The sequence below is a fragment of the Dromiciops gliroides genome, chromosome 5 (genome assembly GCF_019393635.1).
Source record: "Dromiciops gliroides isolate mDroGli1 chromosome 5, mDroGli1.pri, whole genome shotgun sequence".
Lineage (NCBI taxonomy): Eukaryota > Metazoa > Chordata > Mammalia > Microbiotheria > Microbiotheriidae > Dromiciops > Dromiciops gliroides.
Window position 1 is genome coordinate 21794816 of NC_057865.1, and position 20337 is coordinate 21815152.

The 20337-nt window shown below is 37.9% G+C and overlaps 1 protein-coding gene across 1 annotated transcript in view; it reads left to right on the plus strand.

Annotated features, from left to right (window-relative positions):
• Positions 1-20337, plus strand: part of TOPAZ1 (testis and ovary specific TOPAZ 1) — a gene marked incomplete at its 5' end in the record, with an annotated part of 59671 nt that overhangs the window by 18652 nt on the left and 20682 nt on the right. Inside the window, 4 exons of the mRNA XM_043969019.1 lie at positions 11309-11460; positions 11681-11773; positions 17385-17500; positions 19513-19579. Of these exons, the coding sequence (XP_043824954.1) occupies positions 11309-11460; positions 11681-11773; positions 17385-17500; positions 19513-19579 (428 nt within the window). The remainder of the gene's footprint in view (positions 1-11308; positions 11461-11680; positions 11774-17384; positions 17501-19512; positions 19580-20337) is intronic.

Here is a 20337-nt window from a genome sequence, read left to right on the forward strand (position 1 = left end):
TATTTTATTTTTAAAATTTATCTGCAATCACCTAATATCATAAGTCATTATTAAGCACCTTTTTTTTCATTATTTAGAAATTTTCCATACCCACTCAAATTATGGAAAGAGATTTTGCTAAATAATTCTATTTGTTTACATATAAAATATTTATGTCCGATGCTACTAGAGTTACATGTTGATTCTTTTATATAAACATGCACAAATTACATTACGTCTCCCAATATCTTATGAAAATTCACTCTTATCTCTTTTGTCCTGGAGAATTTGGCAAATGGGGTTCTTATTTTATGACGATGGAGCACAGGTGAGACAAAATAGACTTCTCAAAGCCATGTACGATATACAGAGTGCAGAGTTCCCTGGTGTTAGGACTTGTAGTTCAAAAGTTATTCCCCCAATTTTCACATGGATTTTTATTTCTCAAATGGCAATCAGGAATTACTGGGTGAGAAATTGGAAAAAAAGGCATCTTTGTTACTTTTCAGTAGTATTCTTTTCTGAAATTTACCATTTGGTCAAATATTGTGGTCTTTGAACAGTAAGAATACAAGGGAATTTAAATGTCCCCCAAGAGATGACTATCCCCACAGTCCCCATCCCTCCACCAAAACACTGGGCACAGCCCAGAGAAGCCAGAGGCTGGAGAAACGCCAACAGCACTTGGGGAGAGTTGAAAGTACAGCGTTCATGAAGAATTTAAGTCCTATTGTGTGAGGTCGGGAGACCCCAGAACTTAACAACACCAGTATTCGGAAATCTTAAATGCCTGGCTTATTGGCAGTTAGAAACAAGAGTAGCAATTTGTGACTGGGCACTTTAAAACTCCCTGGAATTTGTGGTTCACATGCCACTGTTCTAATATTAAGAAATCATGCTTTCTCCTACATACTATATAGAATTAATGACCAATACCATTTGTATCAAGGAGTCTTAATTAATACAAAACAGTTTAATATATTCTTAAGCTGTCTGAACACCACCAAGTAATACAAATCAAGTCATTCTTTATTACTGCCTCCTGACATCACTGGCCACAAGTACATAGCCACAAAGTTGAATAGCTAATTATGTACAAAAAAACCCACCAAGTATCAAAAAGAAGACACTTCCATTGGATATACTTGTGTTATTCTCTGGTAAAGGATTTTAATGTTTTGTACAAATTTTTCACATGTAGGCATTATCATATTAGCACAAACATAAGAGGAAAGTGGATGCCAGAAGCTTGCCTTCTGCCCTCCATCAGTTGTTCTGAACGGAGGAGCAAGTAGCCATCTCTGATATTAAATAATCACACATTCTTCTTAATACATACCTAGTAAATTTGGTAATGTTTACAAGAAGTCGATAGCATGTTCTCTTTTCTGTGATATTTTTATATATGCTAATATTCTAAGGAAATTCTCCCATTAAAGATAAATGAAACTTACTTAATTTGACCACTCAAAATAACTGGATAGAAAAAAAGACACTGCGTGACCAAAGGAGCTGAACAAAGAGTTTTCAAGAACTGCCGACCGTTGGTAACCAAATCACTAATGAGAAGCACACATCAAAACAACCCTGATTCCATCTAACATCCGCAAATTGGCAAAGTTGACAAAATATATGAATAGTCTTCTTTGGCAGTGTGGGAAGATCAGCACACTCAGTGCATTTTTGTTGGAACTGTGAATGTGTGTAGCAATTGTGGAAAGTAATTTTGAATCATATGACTAAATTAACTCAAATGCCATATCCTTTGACACAGATTCCACTACTGGGCATATTCCTCAGGAAGGTAAACTGACAAGAAAACCCCTATAGACACCAAAATGTTCATAGCATCCCTTTTTGTGGTAGTAAAGAACTGGATACAAAATAGACACCCATCAATGGAGGAATGACTAAGTGAATTAGAATATGTGAATGTGAAGGAGTGTTACCGTACTGTAAGAAATAACAGATATGATGAGAAACTTGGAAAGGTCCACATGAAATGATACAGAAGGAAATCGGAGCCAAGAAAACAACATACATAGAGACTACAATAATGTAAATGGAAAGAAAACCCATAAAACAAAAGGGAATGTTGGAAAATTAAAGAATGAGCATGGCCTCAGAGAATTAGGAAAAGATGCCTTCCACCCCCCATCTTTGCAGAGGTGCAGGCTCCACAATGAGTGAGGAACATTGCATGTATTGTCAGAGTTTTCTAAATGTATTGATCAGTTTTGCTGGGTTTTTTTCCTCTTCTCTTTTTGTCTTTAAGGAAATTATTTCTTATACGGAATAGCCCTCAGGGAGGGGAGATGCCGGGAGAATTTTTGGCAATGTAAACAATAAATATCAAAATTTATCACTGTTTATTTGAGAACCAATTAATTGAGTCATTTGGTGTCCATAGCATGCTATTCAAAGTACAAGGCAGAGAGTAAAGCAATGAATGGTAGTCACTTCAGACAAGCAGAGACTTGTATTTTTCAAACCAACCAGAGAAGAATATGTGGAGACTCTTGGTGTTAATGTTCTTGTGTAAAAATAAGCTACTATAAGGAAAGGGGCAGCTAGGTGGCGCAGTGGATAGAGCACCGGCCCTGGAGTCAGGAGTACCTGAGTTCAAATCCGACCTCTAACACTTACTAGCTGTGTGACCCTAGGCAAGTCACTTAACCCCAATTGCCTCACTAAAAAAAAAAAAAGAAGAAGACTATAAGGAAGGAAAAAAGTGGACCTCCCAAAGGAAGTAACATTCTTTGTTTTATAAAGCACCGTTTCTTTGGCAGTCATTTTGAACCTCTGCTACTATGTACTCTATAAATTAAATTTTAAAGTAAGTAGCAAGGCGGTGAGGTTCAAATATTCTGATGGCTAATTATATAGATGAATGATGTTTATTTTTCTAATCCTCATATTTTATAAAGCCTAATATTTACCAAAAATTTGGATGAAGGCCTACCTTGACATAGGAGGGTGATGAACCATTCATTACCCAGGAATTGTTTCCTTTACCTGAGTCATTAAAGGAATAACATGCTAATGTAGAAATATGTTTAATGCGATTGTACATATACAACCTATATCAGACTGCTTTCTGTCTTGGGGAGGAGGGAGGGAAGGGAAGGTAGGAGGAAAAAATTTGGAACTAAAAATCCTGTGAAAACAAACGTTTTAAACTATCCTTATATATAACTGGAAAATAATAAAATACTTTTTTAAAAAAAGTATAAAGAAATAACATGATTGAAAACATCTCCTAGTTTTTTCCACATTAATTATCAAGGAAGATTTTTCTCCGTCTTTGAATCTATTTCTTTGAGCATTTGCCTTCCTTTTTTATGTTTCAAAACTCTTGACTGTATGATCTCACTGATGTAGCTATCCCTTCCACAACAGCCCATACCTTCAGTAGAGTTCTTGTCTGTGGTCTCCTATGATTCTCCAAAGAAGATCCAGCCATGTCCTTGGTGGCTGCCTCGTATGTATGTGGGTTTGAGAGGGGGTTTTTACATTCTATGTGCAAAGATAAGCTATAAAAACATCATAAAATGATCTACAATCAATGAAAATAGAAGGGTGTAGGTAGGCAAAAGTTTTCTTGGTATATACATAGAGCATTCTCAAAAGGATTTTATAGTAAGGAGACAGTAGGCTTTGAGTCAGTGGTTACTGATATCTTCTCACATTGTCTTTCTTGCAGCAGTATTTTCTGTGATATTTTCTCCTTTTCAGATGATTGATGAATGAATGAAAATACCCATTAAGCATCTACTATGTGCCAAACACTGGTAATACAAATGCTGCCCCTGCTCTCAAGTAGTTTACATTCTGTCTCTTCACTAGTGACATTGCAAGATGTTTGCATTCAGTAAGTGCCTACTGTGTACCAGGCACTGTGCTGGGTGATGGGGGTACAAAGGCAAAAAATGAAATAGTCCCTGCCCTCAAGGAGCTTACGTTTTACCAGAGGAGACAACATATACACGTATAAGTATAGACACAATAAGGCAGTTGGGGGGCAGGGTAGGGGTCTGCACCAACAGCTTGGAGGCTTAGTGAAGGCCTGACGCAGGAGGTGCCAGCCAGACAGACTTTTTTAATGAAACGAGGGCTTCTAAGGTACCGGTGGTGGGAGTACATTCCAAGCAGGAGGAATTCAGTGAACAAAAGGGAACAGTGGAGTGTGTGTGATGAGCGGCAGGGGGAGTCTGACTGAACTGTAGAATTCAGGAAGGGGAATAGCGTTTAACTAGAAATTTCATTAACATCCATTGATAAGCATAATGAGACGCAGAAGTGAGATTGGAACTAGGTTGGGAAGGGTTTTCAGTGCCAAAGCGAACCATTTTATGTGGTCCTGAAGGTGATAATAGGGAGTCACTCAGATGTGAGCAGGGGAGTGACCTAGTCAGGACTGTGCTTAAGGATCCTCATTTTGACAGCTTTGTGGAGCTGGAGTGACGAATGGAAGAGATCAGTCACAGATCCCAGGTAGGGTATTGTGGCGCTGGAGATTTGTGGAATAATTGGGTGAAATTTTGTTTAGCTGAAAGGCTTGGAGACATTTAGAGAGAATAGTTGACCAAAAAACATTTTTAAATTTTGTTTCAACCCTTATTGAAATTATTTTCCATGTGTATTAAGATGTAGTCTTCTGTCTTAGTATATACTCTTTCAATATTTAGACTTAGTGCATAATTTCACTGAAGAAAACAATGCCTTAAAAAATTCATTTGGGGGCGGCTAGGTGGCGCAGTGGATAAAGCACCAGCCCTGGAGTCAGGAGTACCTGAGTTCAAATCTGGCCTCCGACTCTTAACACTTACTAGCTGTGTGACCCTGGGCAAGTCACTTAACCCCAATTGCCTCACTTTAAAAAAAAAATTCATTTGGCCAAATGGAAAAAAAAAAAGGTGCATAATCTCACTGAAGAAAACAATGCCTTAAAAATTAAAATTGGACAGTTGGAAGATAAGGAATCCATGAGACACCAGAAATCAGTCAAGCAGAATCAAAAGAATGAAAAAATAGAAGAAAATGTGAAATACCTCATTGGAAAGACAACTGATCTGGAAAACAGATCGAGGAGAGAGAATTTGAGAATCATTGGACTGCCTGAAAGCCATGACCAGAAAAAGAATCTAGATACCATACTCCAGGAAATTATTAAGGAGAACTGCCTCGATATCATAGAATCAGAGGATAAAATCATCATTGAAAGAATCCACCGATCACCTCCTGAAAGAGACCCCAAAAGGAAAACTCCAAGGAATATTGTAGCCAAATTCCAGAATTATCAGGTGAAGGAGAAAATACTCCAAGCAGCCAGAAAGAAGCAATTTAAATATCATGGAGCCACAGTCAGGATTGCTCAGGACCTGGCAGCTTCAATATTAAAGGACCTCAAGGCCCAGAATATGATATTCTGGGAGGCAAAGGAGCTTGGATTGCAGCCAAGAATCTATTACCCAGCAAAAATGTGCATTCTCTTTCAGGAGAAAAGATGGACATTTAATGACATTGGGGACTTTCAATCTTTCCTGCTGAAAAGACCAGAACTGAATAGAAAATTCAATCTTAACATACAAGACTCAAGAGACGTTTAAAAAGGTAAACAGAGGGGGAAAAAAAAAGGTTACTCAATTAGGTTAAACTGTTTATATCCCTACATGGGAAGATAATACTCATAACTCTTAAGAATTGTAAATGTATTTGGGCAGAGAGAAGGACTTTACACAGAGGGTATAAATATAAATTGTCTTTGATGTGATGATAAAAAAATTAAGGGGTTAAAAAGGGAATCTATGGGGAGGAGAGGAAAGGGGAGGTGGAATGGGATGAATTATATCATATGAAGAGGTGAAAAAAAAATATTACAATAGAGGGAAAGAAAGGAGGGGTGAACATTGTTTCAACCCTACTCTCATTAGATTTGATTCAAAGAGGGAATAACATATACGTTCATTGGGATAAAGAAACTTAGCCCATTCTTTAGGGAAGCAAAAGGGGAAGGGGAAGGGAGGACAAAAGCAAAGGAGAAAAGGGTAAAGAAAAGAGAGGGGGTGATAAAAAGGGAGGGCAGATTGGGGGAGGCAAGGGTAAGAAGTAAAACATCGGTGAGAAGGAATAGGGTGAAAGAAGGGGGGAAAAGTACAAAGGGGGTAAATAGAATGGAGGGGAATAGACAGTCAGTAATAATAACTGTGAATGTGAATGGGATGAACTCTGCTATAAAACGGAAGCGAATTGCAGACTGGATTAAAAACCAGAATCCTACAATATGCTGTTTATAAGAAACACATTTGAAGCAGAGAGATACACACAGAGTAAAGGTAAAAGGCTGGAGCAGAATATATTATGCTTCAGCTAAAGTAAAAAAAGCAGGGGTAGCAATCCTTATCTCAGACAAAGCAGAGGCAAAAATAGATTTCATTAAAAGAGATAAGGAAATTACATCTTGCTAAAAGGTACTATAGATAATGAAGTAATATCAATATTAAATATGTATGCACCAAGTGGTATAGCATCCAAGTTCTTAAAGGAGAACAGTAATACTATACTAGTGGGGGATCTGAATCTCCCCCTCTCAGAATTAGATAAATCTAGCCAAAAAATAAATAAGAAAGAGGTGAATAGATTACTAGAAAAGTTAGACATGATAGATGTCTGAAGAAAATTGAATGGGGATAGAAAGGAATATACCTTTTTCTCAGCAGTACATAGCACATTTTCAAAAATTGACCATGTATTAGGGCACAGAAACATCATAGTCAAATGTAGAAAGGCAGAAATAGTAAATGCATCCTTCTCAGATCATGATGCAATAAAAATTACATGTAAGAAAGAGCCAGGGAAAAGTAGAATGAAAATCAATTGGAAACTAAATACTATCATTCTAAAGAATTAATGGGCCAAACAACAAATCATAGAAACAATCAATGACTATATCCAAGAGAATGACAATAATGAGACAACATACCAAAATCTATGGGATGCAGCCAAAGCAGTGCTTAGGAGAAAATTATTATTTATAGCTCTAAATGCTTACATGAATAAAAAAGAGAGGAGATTAATGAATTAATTAAAAAGCTAGAAAAAGAACAAATTAGAAATCCCCAATTAGATACTAAACTAGAGATCCTGAAAATTAAAAGAGAAATTAATAATATTGAAAGCAAAAAAACTATAGAATTAATCAATAAAACTAAGAGCTGGTTTTATGAAAAAAACAATAAAATAGATAAAATATTGGTTAATTTGATTTAAAAAAAGAAAACCAAATTACCAGTATCAAAAATGAAAAGGGTGATGTTACCACCAATGAAGTAGAAATTAAATCAGTAATTAGGAATTACTTTGCCCAACTGTATGCCAATAAATTTGACAATCTAAATGAAATGGATGAATAGTTACAAAAATACAAACTGCCCAGGTTAACTGAAGAGGAAATAAAATCCTTAAATAAACCCATATTAGAAAAAGAAATTGAACAAGCCATTAATGAACTCCCTAAGAAAAAAATCCCCAGGGCCAGATGGGTTTACGGGTGAATTTTACCAAACATTTAAAGAACAATTAATTCCAATATTATACAAATTATTTGGAAAAATAGGTGGAGTTCTACCAAATTCGTTTTATGACACAAATATGGTAGTGATACCAAAACCAGGCAAAGCAAAAACAGAGAAAGAAAATTATAGACCAATTTCCCTAATGAATATTGATGCTAAAATCTTAAATAAGATATTAGCAAGGAGATTACAGCAAGTGATCCCCAGGATAATACACTATGACCAGGTGGGATTTATACCAGGAATGCAGGGCTGGTTCAACATTAGGAAAACTATTAACATAATCAACCATATCAATAAGAAAACTAACCAAAATCATATGATTATCTCAATAGGAGCAGAGAAAGCTTTTGACAAAATACAGCACCCATTCCTAATAAAAAACACTAGAGAGTTTAGGAATAGGTGGAGCTTTCCTTAAAATAATAAATAGTATCTACCTAAAACCATCAGCAAGAATTATATGCAATGGTGATAAATTAGAAGCCTTCCCAATGAGATCAGGGGTGAAACAGGGATGTCCATTATCACCCCTATTATCTAATATTGTACTAGGAATGTTAGCTTTAGCAATCAGAGAAGTAAAAGGAATTAAAGGAATTAGAATAAGCAAGGAGGAAACAAAACTATCGCTCTTTGCAGATGATATGATGGTATACTTAAAGAATCCTAGAGAATCAACTCAAAAATTACTTGAAACAATTAACAATTTTAGCAAAGTAGCAGGATATAAAATAAATCCACATAAATCATCAGCATTTCTATACATGACCAACAAAGTCCAGCAGCAAGAGATAGAAAAAGAAATTCCATTTAAAGTAACGGTAGATAATATAAAATACTTGGGAGTCTACTTGCCAAGACAAACCCAGGAACTCTATGAACACAACTACCAAACACTCTTCACACAAATCAAATCAGATCTAAATAATTGGAAAGATATCAATTGTTCATGGATACAGAGATAATATAGTAAAAATGACAATACTACCTAAATTAATTTACTTATTCAGTGCCATACCAATCAGACTACCTAAAAATTATTTTATAGAACTAGAAAAAATAATAACAAAATTCATCTGGAAAAACAAAAAATCAAGAATATCCAGGGAAATAATGAAAAAAATTCACAGGAAGGTGGGTTAGCAGTACCAAACCTGGAGCTTTACTATAAAGCAGCAGTCATCAAAACTATTTGGTACTGGCTAAGAAAGAGAGTGGAGGATCAATGGAATAGGCTAGGCACAGGAAATGCAGTAGTAAATGACACTAGTAATATAGTGTTTGATAAACCCAAAGACTCCAGCTTCTGGGATAGGAACTCAGTATTTGACAAAAGCTGCTGGGAAAACTGGAAGATAGTAAGACAGAAATTAGGCATAGACCAACATCTTACACCTTATACTAAAATAAGGTCAAAATGGATACATGATTTAGACGTAAGAGGTGATACTATAGGTAAATTAGGAGAGAAAGGAATATTATACCTATCAGATCTTTGGAAAGGAAAACAGTTTATGACCAAACAAGAGATAGAGAATATTATAAAATGCAAAATGGATGATTTTGATTACATTAAATTAAAAAATTTTTGTACAAACAGAAGCAATGTATCCAAAATTAGAAGGGAGGCAGAAAGCTGGGAAATAATTTTTATGGCCAGTACTTCTGATAAAGGCCTCATTTCTAAAATATATAGGGAACTAAATCAAATTTATAAGAATCCAAGTCATTCCCCAATTGAGAAATGGTCAAAGGATATGAAGGGGCAGTTTTCTGATGAAGAAACCAAAGCTATCTATTCCCATATGAAAAAATGCTCTAAATCTCTAATGATTAGAGAGATGCAGATTAAAACAACTCTGAGGTACCACCTGACACCTATCAGATTGGCTAAAATGACAAAAAAGGAAAATAATAAATGTTGGTGAAGCTGTGGAAAAATTGGAACACTAATGCATTGTTGGTGGAGCTGTGAACTGATCCAACCATTCTGGAGAGCAATTTGGAATTATGCCCAAAGGGCGATAAAGCTGTGCATACCCTTTGCCCCAGCAATACCACTTTTGGGTCTTTTTCCCAAAGAGATCATGGAAAGGGGAAAGGGACCCACATGTACAAAAATATTTATAGCTGCTCTTTATGTGGTGGCGAGGAATTGGAAGTTGAGGGGGTGCCCATCAATTGGGGAATGGCTGGACAAGTTGTGGTATATGAATACAATGGAATACTATTGTGCTGTAAGAAATGATGAACAGGAGGAGTTCAGTGAAACCTGGAGGGTCTTGCGTGGGCTGATGATGAGTGAGATGAGCAGAACCAAATGAACATTGTACACAGTATCATCAACATTGAGTGTTGATCTACTGTGATGGACTAGATTCTTCTCACCAATGCAATGGTACAGAAGAGTTCCAGGGAACTCATGATAGAAGAGGATCTCCAAATCCAGGGGAAAAAAAAAAAAAGAACTGTTGAATGAACCATACTATTTCTTTTGTTTTTGGTGCTGATGTTTTTCTATTTTGAGGTTTTTCATCATTGCTCTGATTTTTCTCTTACAACATAACTAATGCAGAAATATGTTTAATGTTATTATGTATGTGTATGTGTATATATATAAATAACCTATATCAGATTGCCTGCTGTCTAGGGGAGGGGGGAGGGAGGAAGAGGGATCTGAAATTAGAAAGCTTGTATGGACAGGAGTTGGGAACTATCTTTACATGTAACAGGGAAAAAAATAAAATACTTTATTAATTTAAAAAAAAAGAGTTACCTGCAGCCTTTAGAGATTAAATGGCATGACATGTGTGTCAGAAGCAGGACCTGGACTCAGGTCATCTTTGACTGCCCTGCCGGCACACTGTCCTCTAGTCTTACTGCTTCTCTTCAGGCCCTGACTAAAGCTTTGGAGTCTCTCCTTCCCAGTGCAAACCAAATGAGATCTAAGCAGGAGCAGCCCATCTGTCATTTGTCCATGCTTCTCCCAGCTCTGGCCTTCCTCTCTTCTCTAAGATTGCTTTTAAAAAGTGGGGGCAGCTAGGTGGTGCAGTGAAAAAGGCATCGGCCCTGGATTCAGGAGGACCTTAGTTCAAATCTGGCCTCAGACACTTAGACTTACTAGCTGTGTGACCCTGGGCAAGTCAGTTAACCCTCATTGCCCCCCACACAAAAAAGTTTGGGGTTGTGCTATATTTGTTAATACTTCCAGGCCTTTATGCTTTTCGTAATCGTTCATTTTTTATGACCCAGATTGTAGAGGGTTGTGCCTGAGAATCAAGAATCCCTGAATTTTTATTCTTTCTGTAATACTTGCTAGCTCTGCCATTTAACTACTCTGAGCCTTGGTTTCCTTGTCTGGAAATTATACTTATAATATGTACCAACAGTGGTGGGAAGATTCAAATTAAATGATATATTAAAACGCTTTGCCCTGTAAATACTGTAATGTATTCTGTCATTATTATTATTATTACTTGGTAATCAAAATTATTTGGGATTTGTCTCCCTCCATTCTTGGAGGGAGCATCTCTAGAGTAATACAAAGAATATAGACTTATTATATATTTGTGGGCCAAGTCAGTTTGGGGGGGGGGCCTCAGTTTCCTTATTATACAAGGTCTCTTATTATACTAAGGTCTTTCCCAACTATAGAACCTCCAATCCTTTTTTTTTAATTAAGCTTGTGGAATTGTGTTTAATTTCCAAATGACAATATTTTAAAATCATCATCTAAAATCTTATATTTTCAGTAACCCTGTTTATGGAGTACTACCGAAAGTTTCCTCCTGGGGTACATTTTGAATCACAAGTGCTAAATGACCTTCTGATTTCTTTACTCAAACACTGTTTATTGAAAGAAGTGTTTCAGGTAGTGAACATCAGCATAATGGTCAAAATGTTGGTAAGTAACCTAGAAATACTTTTGAAAGTTTTTTTCACTAAGTGAATGTTGTTTCATTATGCATTTGTTTGTATAATTTAGTGGCTTGATGTTTATGTTTATTAAATACCTCCTAGAGAACAAGTGCATTTTCAGCCTGAATTAATTTGAGAAAGCAAAAGTATCCTGAAAGAGAAGAAATTGTGAAAATGAGTGTGCATCTTTTTTTTGTTTTATCCAGCCTGCTCTAAAAGTATTAATAAAAGTATTTGAGCATGTGGCATCTATGAACTTAAGGAATGCTGTACCAACTCTAATTGATATATTTTGCAAGGTAGGATTGTCCTCTTATACTTTTTTCTTTTTTTTTTGATTTAAAACATTGATTAAGCAACTACTGATACTGGTGATAAAAAGAAAAACATGAAGTAGTCCCTGTCTTTATCAAGCTTACCTCCTCCTGGGAAGATACAACATGTATATGGATAAGTAAATCCAAGACAGGTTGGGGTGAGAAAGGAGGAAAAGGTGCATTTATTAAGCACCTACTGTGGGCTAAGCACTTTCCAAATACTATCTCATTTGATCCTCATAAGAGCCTTTGAGGTAGGTACCGTTATTATCCCCATTTTGTAGTTGAGGCATCTGAGGCAAACATGTTACATGCCTTGCTCAGAATTATGGAACTAGTAAGTGTGTGAGGACAGATTTAAACCAGTGCTCTATCCACTGCCGCCACCTAGCTGCCTAATTCTAGGCCAGTGAACGGGACTGAGCAGAGTCCTAACAACTAGGAGGATCAGGGAAGGACTTTCTATAGGGCGTGAAACCTGAGGCATTCTGAGAGAAGCCGGTGAGAAAGAGGGTTCCAGGCCCCCGCATGCCCTGTTCCAAGCAGCAGGAACAAGAGGCTAGAATGTCACGGTCAGATTGGCTGGAATATAGGGCACCTATAAGCAAGCAATAGGGAATGAGTCTGGAAAGGTAGTTGAGGACCAGGTCGTGGAGGACTTTCATTGGTAGGTTGAAGAGTTTGTATTCTGCCCTGGAAGCAGTAGGCCAGCCGCTGAAAACTTGAATAGGAGAGTGACATAGTCAGGGCTACATTTTAGGTTTGTTCATTGGACATTTGTGTAGAGAAGGGCTGGATGGCTGAGTCAGCTGGCAGGAAAACCAATATGGAGTGTTCCGTCAAGGAAACATTTTGTTTCTTGAGGAACAACAGGGGCGACTGTAACGATTGGAATGACGCCACCTGCTGGATATTTACTGTAGAAGAGTTCTGCCCATGAAGCGAAGGTCTTTGAGGGCAAGACCAGGAGTCTTTTCTTTGGCGGGAGGAAGTGACGCGGACTAGTGGGAGGAGGAAGGAAGAGACTGGCGCTGACTCTGGGGCTCTTTCCTTTGGACTCTGGTGGAGAGTGGAGCTAGAAATGTGCTCTCCCTTTAATAGATAGGAATCTAGGCCTTTCTCTCTCTCTTTACCAAATTCTTATTCTCCTTAAATGCTTAAAAGTCTAACTCTTGCTAAAGCTTATAATTTATTGGCGACCACTCATTAGATATTTTAGACAGTTTAGCTAGAATTTTAACCCTTAACAGAAGGCATCTTCAGTAGACCAGGTAAAAGGCAAAGGATATTGGTGCTACAAAGGAAAGACTGTGGGGAGAGAAGGGACAAGATACAGAACATTCTCTGGGATAAAATTGAAAGGATGTGACAGTGATCTGAGCAGAAGAGCTGCTGGGAACAGCAGGAAAAAACATAAGAATTTTCAGAGCTGTGGCTCTGAATACCTGGACAGTGTGTCCATCAACAAAAATATGGTGGGATCAGAGGGAAAATAGAAGATAGAGAGGGCTTAGGGTCCAGAGAAATGCAGTCTATGGGCAATTGGTATTCAGGCTTAGAGTTGAAGGAATGATAAAGACTAGAAATAAGAGTTGTGTTTGGGTGGTGGTGTTTATAGACATAGTGTGTACATGTATGTAGATGGATAGATAGCTTATAGGGAGTTGAGATTCAAGGTGTGTAAGAAAATTGTAAGAGAGCATCTAGTTGCCTTTGTTGAATTTAGGTCACCCCAACTAGATGAACTATTTCCTCTTTTGAAGGGAAACCCACAGCTGGCTTTTGCTTGGACCCAGGGCCCATCAATGATTTTTGAAAGATTGTGAGGAAGAAAAGATGATGGAAAATAGGAGAATTGCCACAGAAGTAGAGAAGGAAATAATGCTGATTTTTAAAAAAAGGAAAAGAACTGAGTGGAAATCAAAGTCAGTGAGCTTGACTTTAATTCCTGGGAAAATCCTAGACGTGATCATTAAGGAAAAGGTTAGAGCTAGAAAAAGAAGTGGTGATTACAAAAAGGTAGCACATCTTATTTTTTTTTTGTAGGCAATTGGGGTTAAGTTACTTGCCCAGGGTCACACAGCTAGTAAGTGTCAAGTGTCTGAGGCCAGATTTGAACTCAGGTCCTCCTGAATCCAGGGCTGGTGCTTTAACCACTGCACCATCTAGCTGCCCCCAGCACATCTTAATAAAGAAGAGATCCTGCTAGGTTAATGTTATTTCTTTTTTTAAGGGGGTTATTAAACATCAGCAGATCAAACTCTAGACTGCAGCAAAGTATTTGATACAGTATCTCAAAGATTATTAGAAGAATGGGGATGATAGGAGGCAATCTCCTGGAGCAGATAGGACAAAATAGATGCTAGAATCCATGTAAAAGGGCTTGCCTTATCTTCTATGAGGGTGTGGCCCTTGTCCTTACCAGGGCTGTAGGAAGAGAGAGTGGGAGAAGACATCTGAGTGATGTGAGATGAGGGAGGGAGAAGGGAAAACTTTTGGGGTACGTTGGGGAACGTCCTCAGTTTTTTCAGTGAGTGTCCCGAAGGGTTAGTAGATACCAGCTATAAGGATCTTGATTATGTGATCAAGATAAAAAGAATGAACGCCAAAGAAGGAGAGTTGAAAGGGGTGGAGGGAAGAGTCCGCAGATGGCAGTGGGGAACAAGGAGCATTCTGGGGTAGTGGCAGAAGCGAAAATGCTTCATGTGGGGACCAGTGAGGCTGTATGTCTGGCGGGAGCCAGGTCTTGGTGAATACCAGAAGATAAGAGGAGGCCAGAAAGGGGTGGGGTGGAGATTAAGATGAGCATAAGGGGGTTTTGCCTAAAGAGTAGGCATTCCAGAGAGCACAGTGAGTAGCTCTAGAGTGAAACATGGAGAAGGAAGGGAGGACCCGGAATGGAAGTCTGCATTAAAAGAAGCATTGCATCCGGAGTTGTGCTCTACTTCCCTGCAATGTGACAGAACATTATGTTCAGATCTATTCAGCACAGTTTAAGAAGGACGTTGGTTAGGCTGAAAGCATCCATACCACATGAGGATCAGTTGAAGGAATCAGATGTTTAACATAGAGAAGAAAAGACCCAGATGAGACAGGACTGTACTGTGGAAGAGGCATGAGACTCATTCTGTTTGGCTCCAGAGGCCATAGAACCAAGAGTTAGACCTGACATTCTAACCAGAAGTTAGAAAGACACCAGATTATGTTGGATTTCAGGAAAAACCTAACAACTGGAACCTCCCAAAAAGGCATATTCTGCCTATGGCTGTCATCAGCTTCCCATCACTGGGAGTCTTCAGATAAGCTGAATGGCCACATGGTGGGTATTTTGTACAGAAAATTCTTGATCAAGAATGAGTTGGACTACTTGACCACTGAAGTCCTTTCCAGCTCTGAGTCTGTGAACCTAAAAGCTGATGAGTTCACCAAGAAGGGAATAGAGAAAGAAGATAAAGGAACTCAGGACCTGACTTTGAGAGGCCATGAGATGGAAAATTAGACAGCCCCCCAAAAAAGATTAAAATGGAGTATTGGCACATCTAGGAAGAGACCATGGATGTTACAGAAGCCAAGAGGAAAAAGTATGGAGGTGGAGAGGTTGGCCAATGGTGTCAGATGCTACAGAAATATCAAGTAAGATGAGGCCAGAGAGAAGGCTTCCATCCAGCAATCTGAGAGGATTGGCAGTCTTGGAGAAATTTCAATCAGGTGTTGGGTTTGGAGGCAAGATACACAGGGTTTTAAAAATGAATGGGGGGGGCAGCTAGGTGGTGCAGTGGATAAAGCATTGGCCCTGGATTCAGGAGTACCTGAGTTCAAATCTGGCCCCAGATACTTGACACTTAACTAGCTGTGTGACCCTGGGTAAGTCATTTAACCCTCATTGCCCTGCAAAAAAGAAAAAAAAAATGAATGGGAGGTGACACCATGAAGACAACTCTGTGTGTGGCCAGGAGTTTGTAATAGGGAGAAGAGAATGAGGTGGTTTGAATGGATATTAGAAGAGTTAAATCAAGGTTTTTGTTTGTTTTTTAAAAAATGGGAGAGGCCTGAGCATATCAGGAAGGAGCAGGGAAGAAGCCTCTGGAAAATGCAATATTGAAGATTAGAAAGAGGCAGCAAAGGATAGAGAGAGCCTTAGATTCAGGAAGACATGGGTTCAAATCCTACCTTATATTTATGTGTCCTTGGGCAAGTCATTATCCTTCCTGAGCTTCAGTTTCCTCACCTGTAGAAGTGAAGATACTAACTCTAGGATCTATTTCATAAATCTGCTTTTTGTCTTTTATTTTTGACTTGTACCTGTGGTTTTTAATCCCTGTGTAGAGCTCCATAATAGAGAAATTCCTTCCTGTAATGCAAAACAGCAACTTGTCTAAAACCCATCATCTTAAAGTGTTGCCTGGGGCACTGAGAGATGGGACAACTTATACGAAATTTGGGCAGTTAATGTGCAGTAGAGACAGAAGGTGAACTTTAAGGCTGGCCCTCCGCTGAGCCCTGCACTAGGCTGCCTTTCCAGAGGTGTACTAGGAGGCTCAGATGAGCTACTATGTGCAAAGTGCTTTGCAAAAAAACTTTAGTGTTCCATATGAATTCACCATATATATATGGGCTGAATTTCTAGAAGCCCGAGAGTGGGTGGGATTGAGAGCACTAGTGGGAGGTGCGGAGGTTGGCTTTGGTAGAAGAGGGGCCACTTCTGCAAAACCTGGAGCAATGGAGGAGAGGCTTTACTCCCCAATATAAAATGTTTATCTTTTTGTAATAGAATGCATCCACTTAATATACTGTGTATACTAGGGTGTGTGGATAGATAGACAGATACCCTTATACCATGTAGGGTGTATACGTAGTCCCATAGAATACTTGTCATTATCACATTGTTTTCAAAATGGCCTTGCCCTCTTAGGACATTTTCTAAGCAGATTTTTAAAACCAGCAACCACTTCCCCTGCCTGCAAATAGCACTTCTCTGATTAAATACCATAACTTTTTGGCTAATTCTTTTCTGATCCCTGTAGGTTCCTTCCTCATTCTTTTTTTTTTTCTTTTTTCATTTTTTTGTGGAAGATTTTTAAATTTTCCTTTACTGAATCTTATTATTTGGGACTTAAAGCAATCTTCCTGCAACATTTGGTTGAAGCCTATTTTCTGTTAATATTTACCTCACCTAGCTAAAACCTGATTCTTGGAATGTTAACATTAAGGGAAGGGGAGGCTAAGTGGCGCGGTGGATAGAGCACTGGCCCTGGAGTCAGGAGTACCTGAGTTCAAATCCGGCCTCAGACACTTAACACTTACTAGCTGTGTGACCCTGGGCAAGTCACTTAACCCCAATTGCCTCACTGGAAAAAAAAAATCAACCAAAAAAAAAAAACATTAAGGGAAGACTTTTTGATGTCTCTCAGATAAGAAGTTGAAAGGGGAGTTTAGAGTTTCCCAAAATCTTCTTTCTTTTTGGCAATTTTTTAAATCCCCTTAGATTGTAATAATTAACAGCTGAAGGAAGGGAATGGCTGAACACTTTGTTTTGTCTAAATATTTGTAGTAGAAAATATTGTAAATTTTTTTTTCTTTTCTTACTTTACAGCTTGTAGAAGCTGGAATGATTCTTGACTCTGAACATTTTAACTATCTTATTAAGCTCTTATACCAAGTACAGGCTTCCAAACAAGAAATCAATGCTGTTCTAGAAATGAAATCCAGGTGAGAAAGTTGTTCATAATAAAATACCAAAAATGTCTTTATTTCAGGCTTTATTTCTGAAGTTCAGACACCCACAAAATATGTTAGTTGGTCACAAGTCATTTATTCTCTCATCCAAGTTGACCTCATACTTGGGGCCTGGGCCATGGCAAATATGTAAGTTAAGAAATATCATTCACATACTGCCTCCAGTTTGTCTGCCTACCGTAAAGACATTCCGGACTTCAGTGTGCATGTCCTGGGTTCATTGTCCTCGCTAGTGGCCAGCTCAGGCAGTTCTCTGATCCTCAAGGCTCTTCCTCCACCACCTTCCTTCATCCTCAGTAGGATTTTACACATGCTCACCCTCCCATTTTTCTTCTGTTTCCTATCACGTCACAGCTTAGAACTTTTAGTCTATTTGGTTACACTTTTAAATCCACATGAATCCGGAAAGACATCACCTCCAGAAACTCCATAAATCTTCATCCTTCTCTAATTACAGTGCTGTTAAAAATGATAGAAAAAAATGATTACATATGTCAAATTGAGTAAAACCTCAGGCATTACAACTCTGTGCTAAATTAAGGTACACCTCTCTTCTGAATATAATAAATCCTCATGAATTCAGGTGTGAAGTAAGAATGAGCAATAATTTAGTTACTCATTTAAATGTTCAACTTCTACTGAACTCGATGATGATAGAGTAATGGAGTGATGGAGAAGGAGGAGTTGAAATTTTACTGTTTTCAAATTACATTTTCCCATTACTTGAACTTGATTTCCACCCATCATTTCAAATATACAAGATTGATGATATACCCTTGGAAAATTGGTTGCAAAACACATTTCTGCAAACTTAATCATATTTTCCCACTTATTTCTATCATATAACTAAAGAAAGAAAGAAAAATAAAACCTGTTAGAAACAACATTTGTATTTCTAAGGGAGAATTCTTTCTGAGTTTTCAACAACTGACTCAAAAAACAAACTTTTACGAGACAGCCAGGTGGTGCAGTGGATAGAGCACCAGCCCTGGAGTCAGGAGTACCTGAGTTCAAATCTGGCCTCAGACACTTAACACTTACTAGCTGTGTGACCCTGGGCAAGTCACTTGGCCCCAATTGCCTCACTTAAAAAAAAAAAAATGAACTTTTAGAACATAGCCCAGTTATGTCAGGGGATGTTCTTAGTGATGCAAATATTGTCACCACCAGGCCATTCACACAGTCGACCTCATTTGAGCCAGTGTCACATTTTATGCCTAGAAGAGTGACTGCCCCATACACCCTTAGACCCAAAGCAGTGTTGCCAGCCAGATGTAAAAAGAGTTTTTCCCTGGAATACACAAATCGAGATCCCATTGAGGTGGTACCAAATCCTAGAGACAGATAGTGATGGACAGAAGAGAGCCTCATACTTATCCAGAGCTTCCTTTTTAAAATATTTGCAGTTAACAAACATTTTTTCTCTCTCCCTCCTGCCTTTCCCCCGTTGAGAAAAGAAAAACAGGAAAACGAAACCCATGTAACATTCCCAGTCAAGCAAAACAAATTCCCCCATTGGCCACGTCCAAAAATCCACATCTTGTTCTGCATCTTGAACCCCTTTGTCAGACAGATTTCCCAAAACTTTGTCATTTGCTATTGTCCTTAACAGCTGCCCCCCACAATAACTGAAAACCTTGCTAATTGTTAAGGGAGAATTCAGTTGTACATCAGAAAACCTTGAGTGATTAACAACCTCTTATTTTTTCCTCTGCAACATTTTTCTGGACCATTCTATATTAATGAGTGCTATTGTGTATTTTATGATGAATTTTATTTTGAAATTTCCTAATAACTGTGAAAAATATTTCTCAAAACAATTGGGTCTGGAAATTGCTGATTTAATAATTGGTTGTTTTTTAAAGGTTGGAAATTTGTAGTATCCTGAAATTTGTCTATTTAAGGTGAAACGTGAACTTTTAAAAAATATTCAGCCTCTGACCAGGGTATTTAGTAACTTTTGTTACCTTTTTCCATCGTTCAAGGTTACGGGTGAGGCAGTTTAAAAAGAATTGGCTCTCTGATGTAAATTCAGCGATAACTGAAATAGAGGTAAGTGACTTATAGATTTAGGGTTTTTGTTTGTTTTTAGACATTACTTATTTTCTACTTATACAATGAAAATCCTAAGAAAATATTTTTAAATTATATCTGTAACTTAAAATTTTTGGAGATCAGAGGGGAAAATAGTCAAATATTTAGCAAACCAAGACTGAAGAACTGATTTAAAGCATATACTTTTAACACTTACTTCTGTATTATATAGGGTTTTTTTAAACTTGATAAAATAAACTTTGTTTTAACTTGAAAATTTATTCTGTTAAGGCGAATAGCTGGTGGATAGTATTAAGCTGCAGGATTTATATTTTTTTCATTCTGATGACGCCATTGATTTAGTAGTAGTGCACAGAGAGCTGAGTTGGTGTTACTTACATGGTAGTTTTGATCACGGTCCTATACCTAATGTTATTAATTGATTCTAGGAAAATGGAACAGTAAATGAAACGTTACATAGCATAGTTGTTCCATGGAAAAATATTATAAACATTTTAAGTGGATGATCAACTGAACAATATTAAAGTAGGGGTTTTGAGGTTTTCTTGGCAAAGATACTGCAATGGTTTGCCATTGCCTCAGCTTCCTCATTTGTAAAATGAGCTGGAAAAGGAAAACGGGGTTACGTGAATAAATACAGTAGGTGTTTTTAGATAAGAGTATGTCATATGGGGCAGCTAGGTGGCACAGTGCAGAAAGCACCAGCCCTGGAGTCAGGAGAACCTGAGTTCAAATCCAGCCTCAGACACTTAACA